We start from the raw sequence: 19,219 nt of genomic DNA, 5'->3' as shown, positions 1-19,219 counted from the left end.
TTTGGACTCAGGTCTTCCTGACTGTCCAGTACCTATTCCTACCATGTAGAGGGGAGGAACAGTGAGATGAAGAAGAGGTAGGTTTTGCCCCCAAAGAGATCATAGTCCAGTAGGGGAGACAGGGCACACTGACAGATAACGATGAAGAATGTGGTAAATGTCATAAAAAAGGCAGAAATAAGGTGCTTTAGGATGCCAGGGACTTTGGGTTTTATAGTCTGTTTTCTATTACCCATGCCAAAACTAAGGTACAAAGATGCAATCAACAAGTCACTTGTATTGGATTCATAAGACTGTTAGGAAAAGTTAAATGAATTTCTATTAAATATATTTAAGGTTAGATGTATTTCTCTTGATTATGTTTGATTCAGCCTAGCAGGAAAGGAAGGCTGGGCACACCAGTTAGATGAAGAAAGGAGCTAACTGGCATCTCTGTTCTGAGCTGCTAAAGGAGTTGGTCTGGGGTGAAAAAGTTGCCAGAAAACAGAAGTTCTCAGACTTTTTAGTCTCAGGACCATTGATTTAGGTCCTAAATAATTTAGAACCCTTAATAAAAGAATTTATTTTGTAGAACTTGGACTCAGTCAAAAGTACCCAAGGACCTAGAAGGCCTCAGGTTCTCCACCCCTGATTTAGAACATTACGGCTGGAAGAGTCTGTGACCCTAAAGGAAGCAGATGGAGGCAGTGGCCCTTTTCCCCAGCAGAGGATGCCCTTCCCCCTGGGAGCCCTACCTCTCTCCTCAGAGATAATCTGCACCAGCTCATAGTCCTCAGGTTGGTCGCCATCCAAGTTGTGTTTGACCATGGCTTTCCGGATTACTGCTGGGGTCTTATCCTGGCTTGTCACCTGGGGTAGGGGATAGGAAACATTAGATCTCAGGACTACGGTCCCCCAGATCAGCCAGTTCCCCACTCCCACCCCCCAGAGTCATGGGATGTGGGAGGAGGGAACATATGAATGGAAAGGGCCAGAATCACAGAGTGTCACCCTTGCCTGGGTCCCCATCAGTCACTTAGTCCAGTCTTTCTTCTACGATGTAGTAAAGCAGAAAGGTCAAGTCCATGGGCCACATGCAGCCCACAACACTCCCCTGAGTGTGGTCTGATCCAGATTAAATGGTAACAGGGAAATAGTTAACAAAGTAAATAAAAATACAAAAAGCAACGATATTATTAAATTTTTCCAAAATTTATTTATTTATTTCTTGCTTTTTGGAGGGGGAAGGCAGGGCAGTTGGGGTTAAGTGACTTGACCAAGGTCACACAGCTAGTAAGTGTTAAGTGTCTGAGGCTGAATTTGAACTTGGGTCCTCCTGACTCCAGGGCTGGTGCTCTATTCACTGCGCCACCTAGCCACCCCAATATTATATTTTAAAACTAAGTCATTATGTGCTCTGCAGGGATACTAACATATGGTTTAGTAGCCCTTCTTTCTATTTGAGTCTGATACCACTGACTTCTAGGCTTCCAAAGGAGGTGGGGTGGATGAAAGGCAGTTGGGTCCATTATCCTTTAGCATAGTTTTTAATTGTTAGGAATTTATTCTATTATTATCAAATCTCAATTTGCCCTTTGTAATTTTCAACCATGACTGCTGTCAGGAAACAAAGTTTATAGGAACAAGGAGGTGATCCCACCGTACTCTGGCCCGATCTAATCAGGTCTAGAGTACTGTGTTCAGTTCTGGGTGCCAAAGCAAAGACACTGATAAACTGGAGTGTCCAGAGAATGGCACCTAGGATGAAGGAAGGGCCTCAAGACCATGCCATATGAGCCTATGAGTTCCTGGCTGAAGGAATGGCACGATCAGCTTGGAGAAGATTGGGGAAGGGCTTTGGGAGCAGGGGAGGAGTGATTATGATCTTCAAATATCTGAAAAGCTTTCATGTGGAAGAGGGATTGGATTTATCCTGCCTGGTGCCAGAAAGCAGGACAAGGAATCATGGGTGGAAGTGATGCAGAAACAGACCTATGCTTAAAAACCTGATACTGAGAGCTGTCCCAAAGCTGAATGGGGGCCTCAGGTGGCAGGCGGTGGGTTCCCTCTCACAGGAGGGCTCGAAGTAGAGGAGAGATGTTGGCATTCCACTTGCTAGATGGTGGGGATCTTGGGGAAAGGGTTCTATTTAGGGAACAGATTGGACTAGATCAAAATTTTTAAAAACATGATGTGGGGACCTCTGGGGTGGCATGGAGGTGGGGAAGACATCCTTTCAGGAGGTCTGTTGGGGTCAAAATTATTTTCATAATAATACTACAATGTTTTGATTTCTAATAGGTAACTATTTGTAGCTATTATCCACAGAAACAAAAACTCTTTGGGGGAGTCCTCTCTAATTTTTAAGAATGTAATGGGATCCTGGGACCAAAAAGTTTGAGAATTATTGGACTACATGACTGCTGAGGCCTCTTAACACCTCTAAAATTATGTGAATTTTGTGAAGTCTTTAAAGACAGGGATTAGGATTTCCCTCTAAAAGTCTTTTCTCCAAGCAAAATGTACTCATTTCTTTCAACCAAACCTAAAATGGCAGGAACACAAGGCCCTTTACTATCCTGGCTGCTCTCCTTGGGACCAATTGGACTCAGATGCTCTAGTCCCAATCTCCTCCTTTTACAGATGAGGAAACTGGGACCCAAGAGAGGAAGTACTTGCTGGAAATCTTGAAGCTGGTTGGCAGGGAGCTGGAACTAGAACCCAGGTCTATCGAGTCCCAGTGTTCTTTATACTCTACTGACCATCTCAACTCTCTGTAGAACACTTCTTCCTACATTTGGATGACTTGCTGCCAATCCTCCCTGCCCCACCCTCCCCTGCCCTGCCCTGCTTCTCCTCTCCAATTTTCCTCAAATGAAATTTCCTAACTCCCATTACCCATTCCGGACGTCAGTTCTGTTTTCACTCATTCTCCTCCTATTCCCTCCCAAAGAATGTCTCCAAATCAAAGCTAAAACAAATCTCCCTAATAATGGAGAGGAATAAAAGATCCCCTGTACTGGAACTTTCCTCTCCAACCTTTCTATGGACTAAAAGGTCTCAGAAGAGTCACTCAGCCAATCCCATGCCTACTGGGGATATACTCAAATCTCTCCAGAGAGACAGGACTCTTTCCTGGGATTTCAGTGTCAGAGCAGCCCACTCTACCAGGAAGTGGTTCTCTCCTCTGCCCTAAAGCTCTGTACTGTTTCCAAATCTCTTTTCACAGCAACAAGTGGGAGTCAAGACAGGGAACCACTCACCAGAACACTCTTGTACATGTTCCCATTGTCCACAGCCAGACTCACTCGAATGATACAGCAATCGTCAATCTGCTGATTGTAGAGGGGGAGGGAGAGGGAGGAGTAGCTGGAGATACCCGAGACGGAGCGCTTGTGGGTGCGGGAGGCAGTCACCGGCGTGGAGGAGACGGAGGAGGACGAGGCACTGCTGGAGCCGGACCCGATACCCGATGTGTCCAGGGAGGACAAGGATGTCGACTCCCAGAACTGGTGGGGATGGGGAGTGTTGGGAGTGGGGAGGGACAGAGATTTAGGAAGGGGCCCCGAGTGACTGCCTTGGCCTGAACTGGGACGGGGACAGAGATTCTCAACCCCTACAGGCAAAAAGCACAAAGTTCACAGGAGGGAAGGTGTGGGAGAGATGCAGACCACATCCTAGACCCCTTCAATCCCCCTACAACTATGTATCAGACTGTCACTGAACAGTAATTGATCCAGTGACTGTTTTCTGTTTTCCATCTGTCCACCCTATGGATTTTTTTCTTCTCCTTTCTTGGTGTTTTCCATCTCTCCTGGCTATTTTCAACAGGGTGGGGAGCTAAAGGGTCACAGAATCATAGTCTGGTGCCTGAAGGGACATCAGAGTTAACATCCAGTCCAATCTCTCCATTTTACAAAAGAAAACTGAGACCTGCAGAGATTATGCCCAGTGTCACACAGATTGTGCTGAAGGTGGGGTTTGAGCCCAGGGCCTCTAACTCCTGTACAAAGTTGCTTCCTCAGTCCTAATGGAAGGGTTGAGAATCTCTCATCAGAATTGGGGGTGGAGGCCAATGTCTGGAGAAGCACAAACCCGAGACTGAAGAAGGGGAGTGGTGATATGTACCTTTTTCTCCTGGCAGTCTGGAGACTCTGGGACAAAGGTGATGTTAATTTCTTCCACATCTGAGCTGGAGGAGCCTGCTGAGGTGACGCTGAGGGAGTCTGCTCCGTCCCCACTGCATAGGTAGGGCCCACACTTGAGCTGGTCAAAGGACTTGGAATGGGAGCTGCCACTGGCACTGGGCTCTGCACTGGGGGCCTGGCGGCTGGAGGATGGGCCATTCATTACCCAGAGGTCTGCTCCCAGGGCGCACCCCCCCCCCGCCAGCCCTTCCTCAGCTCTGGCCCCAGGAAGGCTGAAGATGCCAAAGGGGGGGGCCTCGTGTCCCCAGACCTTCCAGCATGCATCTCCCCCTTTCCCTTGACTGCTCTGGGAGGGATGAGCAAACTCTGTCATTTCCAGATACCTACTCGCTCCAGCGTTTGATAATCCCTGTGTTCTTCTTGGCCTTCAGAGTGTTACTGGCAGATTCTGACAGGGGTTCCAGTTCACAGGACAAACTATAACTGGACAGCCAGAGAACAAAGGCAGTGAATAAAGGGGGTGGGGGTGAAATTTGGGGCAGGGCAAATTAACATTGTGTATCATTGTTGCTCCTTCCTTCCCACTCAAGACACAGTTTTATCCAAGTGAAATTAAGTTAGAATGAAGCCCAAGGGCAGCCTGGAATGGCACTATTTTACACCAAATAGCAATGTATGGGATGGGGAGGAGTGCTGGGGGAAGGTGTGGCCTCATGGAAGCACTAGGTATTGTAGGCTTGTGTGTCTGTTTGAGAGCCTCAGCTTGCCCAGGGCTCTGAAGAGGTGAGAGGCTCCTTTCCAAGTCTGGAGGGATGTGGCTGGATGGACCTCAGGCCTAGCCACCAGAGGAAGGCAGATGGGATTTGACTCTTACCTCTCAGATTCACTGAGCCTCTCCATGCTATGGAACCAAGCTGTAAAACGTACTTCTGGTGTGAAGCTGTAATTGTTGCAGGCTGACTGCAACAGCTTGATCTGGGCAATCACTTCAAACTCCTGGAAGGACAAGACAGGATTGGATATTGGGCAGAGGAGCAGTGTGCCCCACCTGAGGATGGGAACGTGTAGCACATGCTTTCTGCTTCCCAGCTCCCATGCCTGTGCTTATAACGTTCCTTCCCCACCTTCCCACCATGGCATAACCTTCACTCTTTCCAGCCATGCCTAGTCAAAAGCCCTTCCTCACCACCCTAAGTCTACCACGATCCCTCCTTCTTTAAATACCTAAAGGCTGCCTTGCCCTTTCAGTCCCCCAGATGGTTATTCCATGCTTACCTTTCTCCTCTTCTCAAAGTTGATCAGGCCTCCCTGAAAAGAAGCAATCCCACACACTGGTCAAGCCAATCCCTGGGAGGCACAGAACCCACCCACTCTTGGCAGTCTGGCAGGGACTCCTAGCCTGCAGTAGAGCATGGCTCCACCAGGGGGCAGTGGATACACACCCACTGCAGGCCTGGATTCCCACCTAAGCTTCAGAGGTGGCTGGGGAGGGAGTTTCCACCAAGAGAGTACTGAGGGAGGCAGGCTCAGTGGCTAACCAACCCAGGGAGAAGTTTTTTTTTTTCCCCCTGAAGGGGGCATCTCTAATGACCAAAGGACAATCAAGCATAGAAACAAATGATCAAACCTAGAAGGGACCTCAGAACACAGTGTCATGGCTGGAAGGGCCTATAGAGATCGCCTTGCCCAGTTCCCTTATTTTATAGATTAGAAAACAAAAGCCCAGAGAGGGCAAGAGACTTGATAAATGCCACACTGCTAGTTAGTGGCAAGGTGGGACCATCAGTACCTCCTGTCTTCCAGATTACAATGTGAACTCCTCCTCAAGGGCATGTATGTCTAGTGCTTAGCACAGAGTCTGGCACACAGTCAACATTTAATAAATGCTTTCTAAGTGGGAGATTTGTGTAGAGGAGTCTGTCAGGGGCCTGGTCCCCCCCCAGGGAGTCTGAAATGGGTACCCCTCTACTCTAAGTCCTGCAACCCTGGGGTCTGCGCAGAAGGGTCACTTACGTCCAGGTAGTCCTTCATAGCTGTGTCCAGCATGACCAGGTCTGTGAGGAAGGTGCCAAGGTAAGGAATAGTGCCTTGCATGACGCCCTGAAGCACGGGGAGGGACAGCTGAATCAGTACTGAGTAATGGCTCTCTGGATACACCCCTCCAGACTGTGTGACCTGGTCTCTATCCCTGACATCAAGTCTTCTATATGCCAGGGAAGAAACTCAGAGAGACCTAAGAAGGTGTTTCAGGCATTCTCCACACTCCCCTCTATCTTCCATCCCCCCAAGCCCTTATTACTCCCAGGTCTTTCCTCCCTAATTCTAAGCAAAAATATGAATCTAATGGAAGTCTCTCTCTACCCCTTTGCCCTTCCCCTTTTAGGATTATAGTCCTATCACCTAGTCCACCCCTAATTTTACATATGAGTAAACTGAGGCCTAGAGAGGCTGTGTGTCTTGCAGAGGAGGCAAGATTCAAACCCATGCATCTTGAAGCCTCCTCTTCCTGATCTTAAGCTCTAGTTTTTTATCTTTTGCCCTCACTTACAGGTACCTAGTTAGCTCATGCCTCTTTCTGACAAGGCCTGGCTATCTTTGGTTCAGGTGTCACCTGAAAAAGGCTTAAGCTGTATCTTTTCTCCATGGGAGTAGGGGAAGGGAGTGAAAGTCCCCATCTTTAGATGGGTTTTCAATATCCAAAGGAATATTCCTCTAAGAGAAGCATTCTAGGCAGTGTGATAACCAATGGAGGAAGATATTTTGGGGCAGTGGACCAGCTCAGAGCTTTCTCAGTTCACTTGCTTTCCATCTTATGTCTCCTGATCTCCTTTTCTACATTCCATTTGTCCCCATCCCCTTCTCTCTGCCTTCCCCTAGCTGAGATCTTCCCTAGAGTCCCAGATCGTAGGACCATAGCTTTAGGCTAGAAGGGGACTTAGAGGTCATTTAGTCCAACACCCTCATTTTACAGATGAGGAAATTGAGGCCCAGGAAGGTAAAATGATTTGCCTAAGGTCATGTAGGTACTAAGTAGTAGGTCTGGGAGCCAGGAGCCAGGTCCTCTGATTCTAAATCCCACATACTCCATCAGCCCAAGTACCACCTTGGATCACCTAATCTGACACTGGGGTTCAGACAATCCTAATTCAGTTTGTGTTCTAACCCCTTACCATCTCCCGCTGCTGCTGCTGCCTCTTTTGGGCTCTCTTGGGGTTGATTTCTAGTGTGGCAAACTTTGAGGTCCCCTCCTGCAACAGTCAAAGAATAAGTAGGTAAAGAAGAAGAGAGATCAGATAATTAATAGAACCATATAATGTCCAAGAGCTCATGAAACCTCAAAACCATCTAGTTCAATTCTCTCATTATACAAATGGAGAAAGTAAGAAAGTAAAAGCAATTTGCCATATCTACTCTGCCAGAGGTCATCTAACCTAACCCCCATTTAACTAACAGATAAGGAAACTGAGGTCCTGGGAGGCTAAGGTCACAAGTCAGCAAATGTCAAGGGACAAGATATGAACTCAAGACTCCTGACTGAAGGGTCAGCACTCTTTCCCCTTCTCTTAAAGCTGCTAGGTGGTAAAACAAATACTTAAGACCACTGGGCCTGGAGTCAGGGAGACCTGAGTTCAAAGCTAGCCTCAGATATTTACTAGCTGGGTTTTTTTCAGTCATTTTGTAGTCATGTCCAACTCTTTGTGATCCCATTTGGAGTTTTCCTGGCAAAGATTCTGGAGTAGTTTACCATTATCTTCTCCAGCTCAGCATTTACAGATGAGGAAAACTGAGGAAGTGTTGCAAGCTAGTAAGTAAAGCCAGATTTGAACCTATGAACATGAGTCTTCCTGACTCCAGGCCCAGCACGCTATCCCTACGCTATCTGGGCAAGTCACTTTTAACCTCTGTCTGCTTCAGTTTCCTCATCTCTGAAATGGGGATAATAACAGCACCTACCTTCCAGGGTTGTTGTGAGGATGAAATGAGCTCATTATTTGTGAAGTGCTTTGCAAACCTTTAAGTGCTATATAAATGCTATTAATTACTATTCTCTCCTTTTGTGGACTACTATTCCTTGTAAAACCACCTCCCTAGTCAGGTCTTGGTAGAATCAGGCTGCCCTCTGATTCTAAAAGACTTTACCTCTCCACCCAGTCACTAATACAGCAAACTACAGGGAACATTGCCTTTGTGGGCTTTTGAATAACTAGCTTGCATCCTGGCAGATTCTGACAGGGTAAGAAAAGATAGGACAGGCGCTTAGGGCTGGCCTGGGCATTCCTGCCTGCTAGGCTTTCCCAGGCCTGGCATCAAAATGGCCCCCTTCCCTCCCGTATTGTCCCATCTTTTACCTTAATAAGGAGCTCCCGGCTTAGTGAATGGTTGTTTTCATCAGAGAAGATCTCTGACAGCTCATGGAAGACTCGAAAACTTTCCCTGTAACATGAAGTAAGGGAGGCAGGAAAAAAAATGGAGCTGGAGGCAAGGAAAACCATAAAGGATCACTCCCACCCAATGGAATGGCTTTCTTCTCCCAGTCTACTGAGTCTCATTCTTAGAGGTGGCATCTGCCAAACAGGACATTTGCATATGTAAAATAGCCATGGCAGTGGGGTCCTCTACCTTGCCACTTCATCCCAGGTCTTCCTTAGGCGGTGAACTGCATTGCACTGCAGGGCAGAGAGGATAGCACGAAGGGAGGAGAAGTTTTTGAGTATTCGGCATTCCTGATGGGTAGAGGAGGAGGCAGAGATGAGGGACCATGGAACTGGGAAAATCCTGCCTGCTGTTCCCACTGCTACCTCTCTTTTTAACTCCCACCAGGGCTCAATCCTTACTCTCCCCAAACTAGATGGTCTTACTGGGAAAGAAAATGCTTTCTGATCCCCAAAGAGAGACTTCCTGTGTGGGCTGATCCTCCGAGGTTCCAGAGGACCTCTATCCAGAGATTTACCGCCAAAATCCAGAATTAGGACTGATGGTTGGTACAAGAAAGTAGATTTGGGCTCATCATGGGGAAGGGCTTCCTGATATTACAGTAACCCAAGAATGGACTGGGTCACCACAGGCTTCGTGTCACTAGAAGCCTGCAAGCAGAGGCTGAATGACTATTTCTCAGGGCTCCCACAGAGAGGATACTCGTATGGGCTGAGAGGGAGGCTTAACCTGATGCAAGTCAAAGTAAAGAGTCTGTGATTCTTAAAGGATAGAATTCTAGGATAGAGAAAAGGGGGAATCCCAATGGAACAGGAATAAAATGGAAGCATCTGGGAGATTTATCCTCAAAGCTACAGTTCCTGCCACGTAACGCTCCCTCTTCCTCATGATCCCCATGGGTGAAATGCTCCTCCGTACCCGGGCCACCTCAATCCACCGCTCCACCACCTTGGCCCGCTGCTGGGGCTTCAGCCCTCGGTCCCCGAGGCACGTGGCGATAACGCAGTTGGTGACAGAATTGAACTGGGAGACAGTGGCCCGAATGGAAGGTGCCAAGTGTTCATTGCCTTTTTTGTCTCTCTGGGACCAGATACAGCCTAGGCAGTGATAGGGGACCACCTTCTTAAACAGCTCCTGTAAAGACACAGCTAGAATTGATCCTAGCCCATTAATCCCTCATCATTCCTAGACCCCAAGGCATCAATAATCACATCTGTAAGAGAAGGTGGGCCTCTGGCATCTCTGTCAAGGTTACTCAGTGATTAGAACACAGCACTAATAAATAAAACCTTGGTTTTAATCTCTTTGGTGGCAAGGAATCTTGACTGGATTATTAGTGACAGCCAGTTGTCTACGAGGCCCTCAGCCACAAAGAGGGCTGGGACAGTATTGCACAGATGGTACAGTGAGTACAGTGAGGAAGGCCCTGGGCTGGGATTCAGGAGGCTGGGCTCCATAGTCTGGCTCCAGCACTTCACTGTAGAGAAATCTGAGACTGAGAAAGAGTCAGTTGACTTGTACTAGTTCAAACCAAGGCCTTCCTGATGCCAAAGCCAGTGTTCTATCCATTATGCCAACTTTATTGCTGAAGAGATGTCAGTTATTTCTAGACAACCTATTTCCATTCTTGGGGAAAATTTCCATTTCACTTGGAAGGAAAATTCCAAGTCCACATTGAAGGTAGAAATAGGAACATTACTTCCAAATATCAAGGCTGGCACAATCTATTTTGTATTCTAAGTGTCCTCAAATTGTCTTCATGGTTGTGTCCATCTCCCCAACTACAGCAAAGCTCCCTGAGAGTAGGAAATGTCTTCTATTCTTTGCGAGCCTTTCTCCAAAGGACCCAAAACTGAGGACTTAGTTTTGTTATCTGAGAGGTCAGCAAGCTGGAGGGAAACCCTAAGGAGATCTGGAACACCCTGTCCTTTTCTTGGCAATAAGACCAATCATAGGTGGTCAAAAGGCTTTTTCCCTTCACTGGCTTGAAAGATCCTTAGGCAATGTTTCTACAGGAGGACAGAGCGCTTTGGGAAGACTAGAGGGAAAGGTACATCCTGCTACTGTCAACATAAGCCAGTCACTAACCGCATCCATTAATGTGAACTGTTCTGCAACCATCTCTGGAGAGAAGACAAGGAAGTCAGGTTTTCCTTCTCCCAGTCCATTTTCTTCTGTCAGATGGAAGGAGCAGACAGACTCTGGGGCTATAGGAAAGTGGGAGCAAAAGACCCAGGAGATCATGGTTACATTTTCTCTCCAACTCTTCCCCACAAGATCCATTTCTGCCAGGAGACCTTCCAGGATTAGCCTAGTTCATGATCTAACTCAATGAAATAGGCAACCTAGAATCTCCCTTACCCCCTGCCAATCCTGTCAGGGCTCACCATTGTGAGACCCCAGTCCTCTTTCCCTTTCCCTAACAAGGAAAGAATCCTTCTCACCTTCTGGCTCTGCCTCACTGGGCTCCTGTCTCTGGAACTGGGCGAGGAGGAGGTGGGCTCGGCGTTCGAGGTCTGAGCCAGGGATGTTGTGTTGAACATAGGAGACAAGTTGTTTGAGGCAGGTGAAGTCTGGGGGTTGTCGAAAGTCCTCAGAGTATTGGTCCAACCAGGCTCCCAGAATGGAGGAAATGGTGCTAAGGAAGGAGGGATTCAGGGGGCAAGAGCTTCAGCAGAGTGTGGTGGAAAGGGCACCAGACCAGGAGGCAGGAGACTCCTTGACCTCTCTGACCTCCATTTACTCTGCTACAAAAGGTTGGGCCATTTGATTTCTAAATTCTTTTAGATTGAACATTCTACGATTTCCCCTCCCTAAATTATGACAGCAAATAACAGTCTGTATCATACAACCCAGCACTTTAAATTAAACTGTAAGCTCTTTGAAGGCAGGGATGCTTCTCTCCTCCCTCTTCTATATTCTTCATGGTACCACCAACAAAAGACTTGCTGATGATTGAAAAGTCTTCCCCTCCCATTATGGACCTTGTAGAAATTCTAGTTCTGGAGAAGTGGAAACTAGGTTCTGTCTTGCCATAGTCCAGGATGTCTGATGTATAGCCACGTTTAACTTTTTCCTCTTCCCCCTCATTGGCAACTCCCCTCTACCTCCCAAAAGGAGACAGAATTGGGACTAGAAGCTGGTTAAGGTAAAGTTCTTTCTCTTGGCTGGTGGGGGAGGGTGATACCTTTTCTGGCTGACATCTTAATTAATGACCCACTCCCTGGGTCATCATCTCTTTGATCTCTAGCTTCCTAGGAGGGATTAGAAGGCCTGTACACTGGGTCAGGACTCTTAACTCCATCCCTTACAAATGACCCCAGGGCCCTTACAAACTGTATGCAGCCCTCCCACAAGCAAGAAAATGGTTACTTTCTCTCAGCCCCAAGCCCTGCTTACTTTTTTAGCTCCAACCGGTCATCTGTAGCCTGCTGCCCACGGTCTCCATTGGCTTGAGGGTACAGTCGGCCATACCTGGATGATCAAGGACAGTGCATTAGACCCCAGATGTTCCCATGTCTAAAATATTTAATTTTAATTTTATTATTTTTTAAATTAATAAGTACAAATTTCCTCTTACTATTCCCTATCAACAACAACAACAAAAAACAATGTTGGAACTAAACATAATTAATGAAGCAAAGTAAAATTTCCCCATCCATGTTCAAAAATGGGCATCTCATTCCACATCCTGAGTCCACCCTCTCTCAGCCAGGCAGTGGCTAACATGCTTCCTCTCTGGTTCTCTAGAATTATCCCCACACCTTTTCTAGAGTTCTCAAGAGTCTCCCTTCTTTCCCCATCTATGACTCCTAGGAGTCAGTCTAGGACAAAGGGTAGGCAGTTTCTCCATTGCTGAGGTAAAGAAAAAAACAATAGGGGAACTGGAGGTAGAAGATAGATGGGATCAGGACTGCAGGGTGATGGGATGGTGGTTAATAGAGATGGCTCTACAACAGGTGGTGGAACACTGGCAGGGGCTTCTCTGTTGAGGGGGCACTCACCTGTTGAGCAGGAGGTCCAGCACCTGTTTGGTGGTAGCAAAGGCACGGTAGGTACACAGGAAGATGGTGACATAGGTGGAGTCATTGCCTCTGAAGGCTGATACTAAGTATTCCACCAGTTTCTCCAGCGTCCCTGCCTTGATGGTACGGACTTTGCAGGTCTCATACAAGTTCAGAGCAGACTCATTCTCAAACTTGGGAGTGGAGAGAGGAAAAAGATCATTTCTCTGCCCTCATTGATGTTCCCAGAGACACAGGGAAGCCTATCTATCCCATGCCCCCAACCAGAGACACAATTTCCAAAAATAAATAAGGCAAGAGGAAAAAAAGTTAATTGAGGGTCATGCATAACAAACTAAGTTGAGGGCTGGCAGGGGGAAGAGTCACAAGAAGAGTCAGCCTAAATGGGATTGAAAAGGCAACAGACTGCGCTACTGGTATAGTGGAAAGAACAGGGTTGGAGGCAAAGACCTGGGTTTGAATCCCAGCTTTGCCCCCTATTATTTATGTGATCTTGAGCAACTACTTAGCCTCTCCAAGCCTCAGTTTCCCCTTTTGTAAATGAAAGGGTTGTACTAGATCATCCTGAAAGTGCCTTTTAGCTCTGCTTCCCAACACTTACCCCTAGCCATCGCTGTCCCTTGTTGGCAGTGTGATGGAGTTGTACTTTACGCAGAGAGATACTGTAGATGATGTCATCTGCCAGTTCTTCTCCAATCTCCTGTGTGGAGCTCTGCAATGAGAACATCCCACGGATGACCCTTAGAAGAGGAGCCCCAAGAACACTACTTGGCACATGTTTTCTGGCATCCTTTCTTTTGCTAAGCTTCTCTCAAGCAAAGGAAACAAAGGCTGCCCTCCAGAGAAGGCCTTTGTTTTATATAGAGAGAAAAGCGTCAGTCTGAGAGTCAGAAACGTGGGTTCCACTCCCACTTCGGCCACTGATTGGCTATGAGATCTGAGTAAGACACTTTAAGAGCCTTTTGCTTTAGTCCTCATCTGTAAAATGGAGCTAATAATCTCTTTCCTCTATTGCTTCCACTGTTGTTTCAGGAACCAGATCATTGGAATCATGGATTAAGATGTGGAAGGAATCTTAGAAGCCATGGAGTCCAACCTCCCTCCATTTTACACATAAGGAAACAAAGGCATAGAGAAGTTAAATAACTTTGGCAGAATTTGAACCCAGATCTTCCTGAATCCAAGTTCAATGCCCCATTCATTGTGTCATGCTCCCTCTTTCTGAGAGAACATCTACAATATTAAAAGTGCTCTCTTGAAAGCAGTAGACAATCCTATAAATTAGTCATTAAGGAAAAGCTGAGAGAAAGTTTAACCTTGCCTTTTGAGTGATAGCAGGTTTTCTTTTTTTTTTCCTTTTTTCTTTTTCTTTTTTGCTTTTTGGAGGGCAATTGGAGTTAAGTGACTTGCCCAACTAGTTTTTGTGTTAAGTGTCTGAGGCCAGGTTTGAACTCAGGTCCTACTGACTCCAGGGCTGGTGCTCTGTTCACTGCACCACCTAGCTGCCCCTATAGCAGGTTTTCTTGAGGACAGGAATTATTTTTGTATTTCTCTGACAGGATAATTCTTGGTACATAGTAGACATTTATTAAATGCTTGCGGATTAAGTGATGGATTTAAGAAAATAAAGCACTTCAAAAGACGGGAAAAAAGTGCTCTCTAAACTGTACACTGCTGAACAAACATATAGAAACACCACCATCACCATGACCCATCACCTTTTTCTAAGGCTGCCACACACAGCCCAGGGTCATGCTGGAGATTTAGAGACAAGGTTGCGTGGGGCTTCAGAAGGCCTAAGTCCTGAGTCTTTCTGGCAACCCAAGACAATCCCAGGCCATTTGTGTTTCTCTCCTAGGAAGTATTCCTTTTCCACCTACATTTAGCCAGTCCCCCAGAGAGATGAGAATATAAGATGGTGCTAGGGAGGGTATAACTAGGGGGTGGTGATTGGGGAAGCAGCTGTGGGCTTAATTATCCCAAACTATGCAGATGATTCCCAGATTTATATATCTATCTGTAACCTTTGTCCTGAACTCTAATCTTAGCCCTCCAAATGGCTATATTACATTCCAACATGTTCAAAACCAAGCCTCTCCTACATGTGCCTTTCCTCTAAACTTCCCTATTTCTACTAAATATCCTCTATGTGCCTCAGTTTCCCTCTCCCTCCATATTTAAATAGTTGCTCAGTCCCAAAATTCTATCTTTGTAATTTTGCTTATATTTATCCCAGTTTTTACCCCCTGTAATGGGAATGTAAATTTAAAGATCTTCCCTGCCCCTAGGCTAAAGTGCACCTGGAGCCTGGGGTAGGAGGCTTGTTTTTCTGTAGATACTTTTTGATTGGCCAGTGGGTCCAAAAGGTTGTTACATTCTCTGAGCCAGGAGAAGGCTATATAAGCCCTGATGTGAGGCTTTGTTTTGGGGCTCACTTTGAGAAGTATTCTGTGATGTGATCTGGATTCTGGGAAGCTGTTGTCCAGAGCCCCTTGGCTTTGAAAAAACCCAGATGTTGAAACCCAGATGTTGATTTGGTATGGATGTAATGGTTGGACAGTTTGGAAAGCTGTCTACTTGATCTGTTTCTGTCTTGATAATTCTGCCTGTATACTTTGAAGTTCAGGGTGCTGACCTTTTTCCCCTGAACGGGGTAAGAGTATATGTTTGACTGATTAAAGTAAGCTTGTTAACCCATTTTGAGTTGCTTTCCTTTAACAAAGCAGATCTAAGAACCTGTCGTGGCAGCCACCCTAGGGACGCTGGGGTGCTTGCTGCTACACCCCCAAGGCTGCCATACCCCATCTTACACCACCACCACCCTCATCATTTTGTTTGCCTAGATTATTAACCATTTTCAATAAAACTTAATACATGCCTGTAGAATGTACTCCCCAGAAGATCAGGGGCTTTCATTTTTGTTTTAGTATACTCAGCACCTAGTACAGCCCCTCCATGTAGTAGATTGCTCTTCGAAGAGGTTCTATCCAACACACAGGAGGCTTCCTCTGGTTCTCTCTTTTTTAAACATTGTACACATTTACATCCTTCACAGAGCTGTCAGAGTAATCTAAAGCCCACATCCGACCATGTTGCTTCCTGTGTAAAAACCATCAGTGGCTCCCTATTGCCTCTAGAATAAAACACATACTGCTCAGCCTGCCTTCTAAGGCCCTCAATAATCTGACTCAAACTATTGTGTCTGTCTCCTCTCTCTTTCTCTCTGTCTTTGTCTCTCACTTTCTCTACACACACACACACACACACAAACACATACACACACAGACTTAAACAATAAACATGAATATTTTAATATCCAAAGACCAGAAAAAAGGATTGAATTTCTGTTACCTTCAGTTTTTAAAACTTATGTTATATTCAACACAGTAGTAACAAAACTGCCCTGCTTATGTGACCCCTTTGAACATCTGTGCATGTTTCATATAAGCTAAAAAAAAAAAGCTTCACTTCTTTCTTTCTTTCAATTTTCTTTCTTTTTAGTCATCACTGTGACAACCCATAAACGTCCTCCAAAATAGAAGCCCTAACTCCTAACAAATAGAGGCAAACAAAACGAAACAAAATCCACACACTATCTCTGAAAATGTATGTTTTAGTCCATCCCAGTATTCTACCACTCCTCTCCCAAGGCTCCTAACTTTCCAGCTTTATTATCTTCCAGCTAAATGGATGAAGGAATGAAAAAGTACTTGCTAAGTGCTTTACTAGGTGCTAAGTACTATAAACCCTGGGAATACAAACACAAGAGCAAAGATTGTCATTGATCTCAAGTAGCTGAGCTTATATTTCTAATGAGGGAGACAATACACATATGAGAGTAGTAGCCATCGAGAGATACTTTGATCCAGAAAGTTACAGGGATGGTGAGTAGGGTCATAAAGGTGATAAAGACCTTCCAAAAAGGATGACAGAGTCAATTTGATCACAGTTCCAGAACTGAAAAGGGGGCAAAGTGCCTGATATACATATACGTGAGAGAGAGAGACAGAGAGAGACAGAGACAGAAAGAGAGAGAGAGAGAGAGAGAGAGAGAGAGAGAGAGAGAGAAAGCATTGGGGAGGGAGGAAGAAAAGGGAGAGGTGTTGGACTGGGTAGGTTCACTGGGACAAGGCTGTTGGGAAGGAAGCCAGAGCCTAGTGAGGCATAGGTTGGGGCCTTGCCTGACTAAAAGAGTGGGCCCAAAGAGGAAGTCACTGATGGAGAGGAATGGGGAGAGAAAGAGGCAGGATGGAAATTTCAGCGATGAAGATGAAAGTGATCTAGCCTCCAAGGCATGGTCTGGTGTGGGTGACAAACCAGATCATCAATTGTTCCCTGATTTGTATGTGACCCATCTCTCAGTCCCAGTGCACAAGCAATTCATTATCTCCAGACATAGTCCCTATTTAATCCCTTAAATCAGGGAGGTTACAGTGAGTCCTGAAGTTCAAACTCTTTCTCACATGCTTACTAAATGTATGGGCAAGTCACTTAACCTGCCTGTGCCTCAGTTTCCTCATCTGTAAAATTAGGGGGCTGGAGTCAATGACTTATAAGATCTCTTCCTGCTCTACTTCAATGATCTTATGGCCTCAGTTCTCAGATTTCTTCTCATTCTTCAAAGTATCAAGCTCAGGTAGTACCTTCTCCGGGAAGCTTTCCCTAATGCCTTTAGTCTAGAGGTTCTCAACCTTTCTGTCCTGGACTCCTTTGTCTGGCTGGTGGACCCCTTTTCATGATAAAGTTTTTAAATGCACAAAATAAATAGGATTACAGAGGAAGACAACTGTATTGAAATCTAGTTTCACAATTAAAAAACAAAACAACTTTATGGCCCCCAAGTAAAGAACCCCTGTTCTATCCTCAAAATACTGGATGCTTTATTTAACCTATGTACATGTTGCATCTCTTCAGGAGAATATAAATTCCTTGAGGGCAGGGATTATTTTTAATTGTGTCTTTGCATCCCTAGTGCCTACCATGATACTTTGTATCCAGGAGATGGTTAATGTTTCCTGAACTGAACTCCTGAGGAAGCAGGCACGACTGGGGATGGGGGCAGCTCCTGTCTCACCCTGAACAGATCCCAATATATCTCTCTAAAGAATCATCAAGTGTCAGTAGGCAGAGACATCCACGTCATGATGTTTTTGCAACTCTTACTTCACCAAGCTGGGAACAAAGCTCTTAGGAGGGCTGAGAAAGTGGTCAATACCGACTAGCTGGGCACAACAGCTTTTCAATCAGGAAGCTAGGCCCCAAGACTCAAACCCATTCAGTGCTACAGCAGGGCAGGGAACTATGGCATTCATGCTTCACGACCTCATATCGTAAGGGCATATAAGCCACCAGAGACTAACTCCAAAATGAGAACCTTCCCATCAGCTCCACAGCTACACCATGTCTAAGCTGATCACAGTTGCCCTGTCCCACTGTAAAGTCATTCTGGTCCCTGAAGAACACTTGCCTGAGTTCATGAAGGTACAGTGCCTCAGTGGATAGAATACTGGGCCTGGAGTCAGGAAGACCTGAATTTGAATCCAACCTAAGACACTTCCTAGCTGTGTGATTCCGGGGGCAAGTCCCTTAACCTCTGACTGCCTAACAAAATGTATCCATTGGATAAGGAAATGGCAAACCACTCCAATACCTTTGCCAAGAAAACCCCAAATGGGATCATGAGGGGTTGGTCATGACCGAAAAACGACTGAACAAACAGATTCATGAATATAAAACACACACACACACACACACACACACACACACACACACACACAGCAGCGCCGACTAGCTGGCCCCATAAGAGATACTGGGATACAGGGAAAGGAACATACTATCTTCCCCATCTGGGAGCTTATGATCTAGGCCAGGGAAATGAGAACCCTGTACATGAAAAAGAAACAATACAGGGCAGCTTATAAGTATTCCTAGATAACATTTATATGTGGTTCTAAGATTGACAAAGCAGTTTACATACTTACTCATTCAATTCAGTAAACATTTATTAAGCCAGGAGATGAACCTGTCCTCCAGGAGTTTGCATTTGGGGAGGAGAGTAGCTCCTAGATAGAGATAAGTAAACATAAGGGAGTCTGGGGGGAGGGGAATGAAAGCAGGAAAGGCTTCACAAAAGGGGGTGGCACCTCGGCTGAGCCTTGAAGGAAGCTAAGGCTTCTCATAACTTGGATGAGGAGAGTATATTCCAGGCTTGGAAGACAGGAAATCGAATAAACAGTTTGAGGGGACATGTGACAGGTCAGTTTGGCTGGGATATATAATATGCATAAAAGAGAGTAGTATGAAATGTCTGAAAATATTGCTCAGATCCAGAAAAGAGTAGCAGGGCAGGTTAGCGGTGCAGCAGATAAATCGCTGAGCGTGGATTCATGAAGTCGGGTGATCTTCGGCAAGTCACTTAACTTTTTTGCCTCAGTTTCTTCAATTGTAAAATGAGGATAAGAACAGCTTCTCCCTCTGAGAGTTGTCATGAGGATCAAATGAGATAATATCTGGGAAGTGCTTAGTACATTGCCTAGCACAGAGCCGGCCCTTAATAGATGCTTGTTCCCCTCCCCTTTGAATTAAAGCAGACTGTAAAGTTTGTATTAGTAACAGGGAGCCGTGGAAGATTTC

General features: G+C 45.9%; 1 protein-coding gene across 5 annotated transcripts in view; it reads right to left on the bottom strand.

The window, feature by feature from the left end:
* The window catches only part of RALGDS (ral guanine nucleotide dissociation stimulator), a 79,352-nt gene that overhangs the window by 3,020 nt on the left and 57,113 nt on the right, over nucleotides 1-19,219 (bottom strand). For 3 of the 5 annotated variants that reach the window (XM_069069275.1, XM_069069274.1, XM_069069273.1), the window contains exons 2-17: nucleotides 13,188-13,298; nucleotides 12,566-12,759; nucleotides 11,961-12,035; nucleotides 11,006-11,199; nucleotides 10,650-10,768; nucleotides 9,480-9,695; nucleotides 8,748-8,851; nucleotides 8,477-8,561; nucleotides 7,298-7,375; nucleotides 6,141-6,227; nucleotides 5,403-5,435; nucleotides 5,002-5,123; nucleotides 4,515-4,610; nucleotides 4,108-4,309; nucleotides 3,243-3,488; nucleotides 735-849 (exon numbers count right to left, since the gene is read on the bottom strand). In XM_069069275.1, the coding sequence (XP_068925376.1) occupies nucleotides 735-849; nucleotides 3,243-3,488; nucleotides 4,108-4,309; nucleotides 4,515-4,610; nucleotides 5,002-5,123; nucleotides 5,403-5,435; nucleotides 6,141-6,227; nucleotides 7,298-7,375; nucleotides 8,477-8,561; nucleotides 8,748-8,851; nucleotides 9,480-9,695; nucleotides 10,650-10,768; nucleotides 11,006-11,199; nucleotides 11,961-12,035; nucleotides 12,566-12,759; nucleotides 13,188-13,298 (2,077 nt within the window). The remainder of the gene's footprint in view (nucleotides 1-734; nucleotides 850-3,242; nucleotides 3,489-4,107; nucleotides 4,310-4,514; nucleotides 4,611-5,001; nucleotides 5,124-5,402; nucleotides 5,436-6,140; nucleotides 6,228-7,297; nucleotides 7,376-8,476; nucleotides 8,562-8,747; nucleotides 8,852-9,479; nucleotides 9,696-10,649; nucleotides 10,769-11,005; nucleotides 11,200-11,960; nucleotides 12,036-12,565; nucleotides 12,760-13,187; nucleotides 13,299-19,219) is intronic. The other 2 variants (XM_069069276.1, XM_069069277.1) reach the window with 2 other exon arrangements.

The sequence above is a fragment of the Petaurus breviceps genome, unplaced genomic scaffold (genome assembly GCF_028583685.1).
Source record: "Petaurus breviceps papuanus isolate PSGF00001 unplaced genomic scaffold, PetGlider_PUasm1.0 90779, whole genome shotgun sequence".
In the NCBI taxonomy this organism is placed as follows: Eukaryota; Metazoa; Chordata; class Mammalia; order Diprotodontia; family Petauridae; genus Petaurus; species Petaurus breviceps.
Note: the sequence above shows the minus strand (reverse complement) of the source record. Positions and strands in the feature narration are given on the sequence as shown.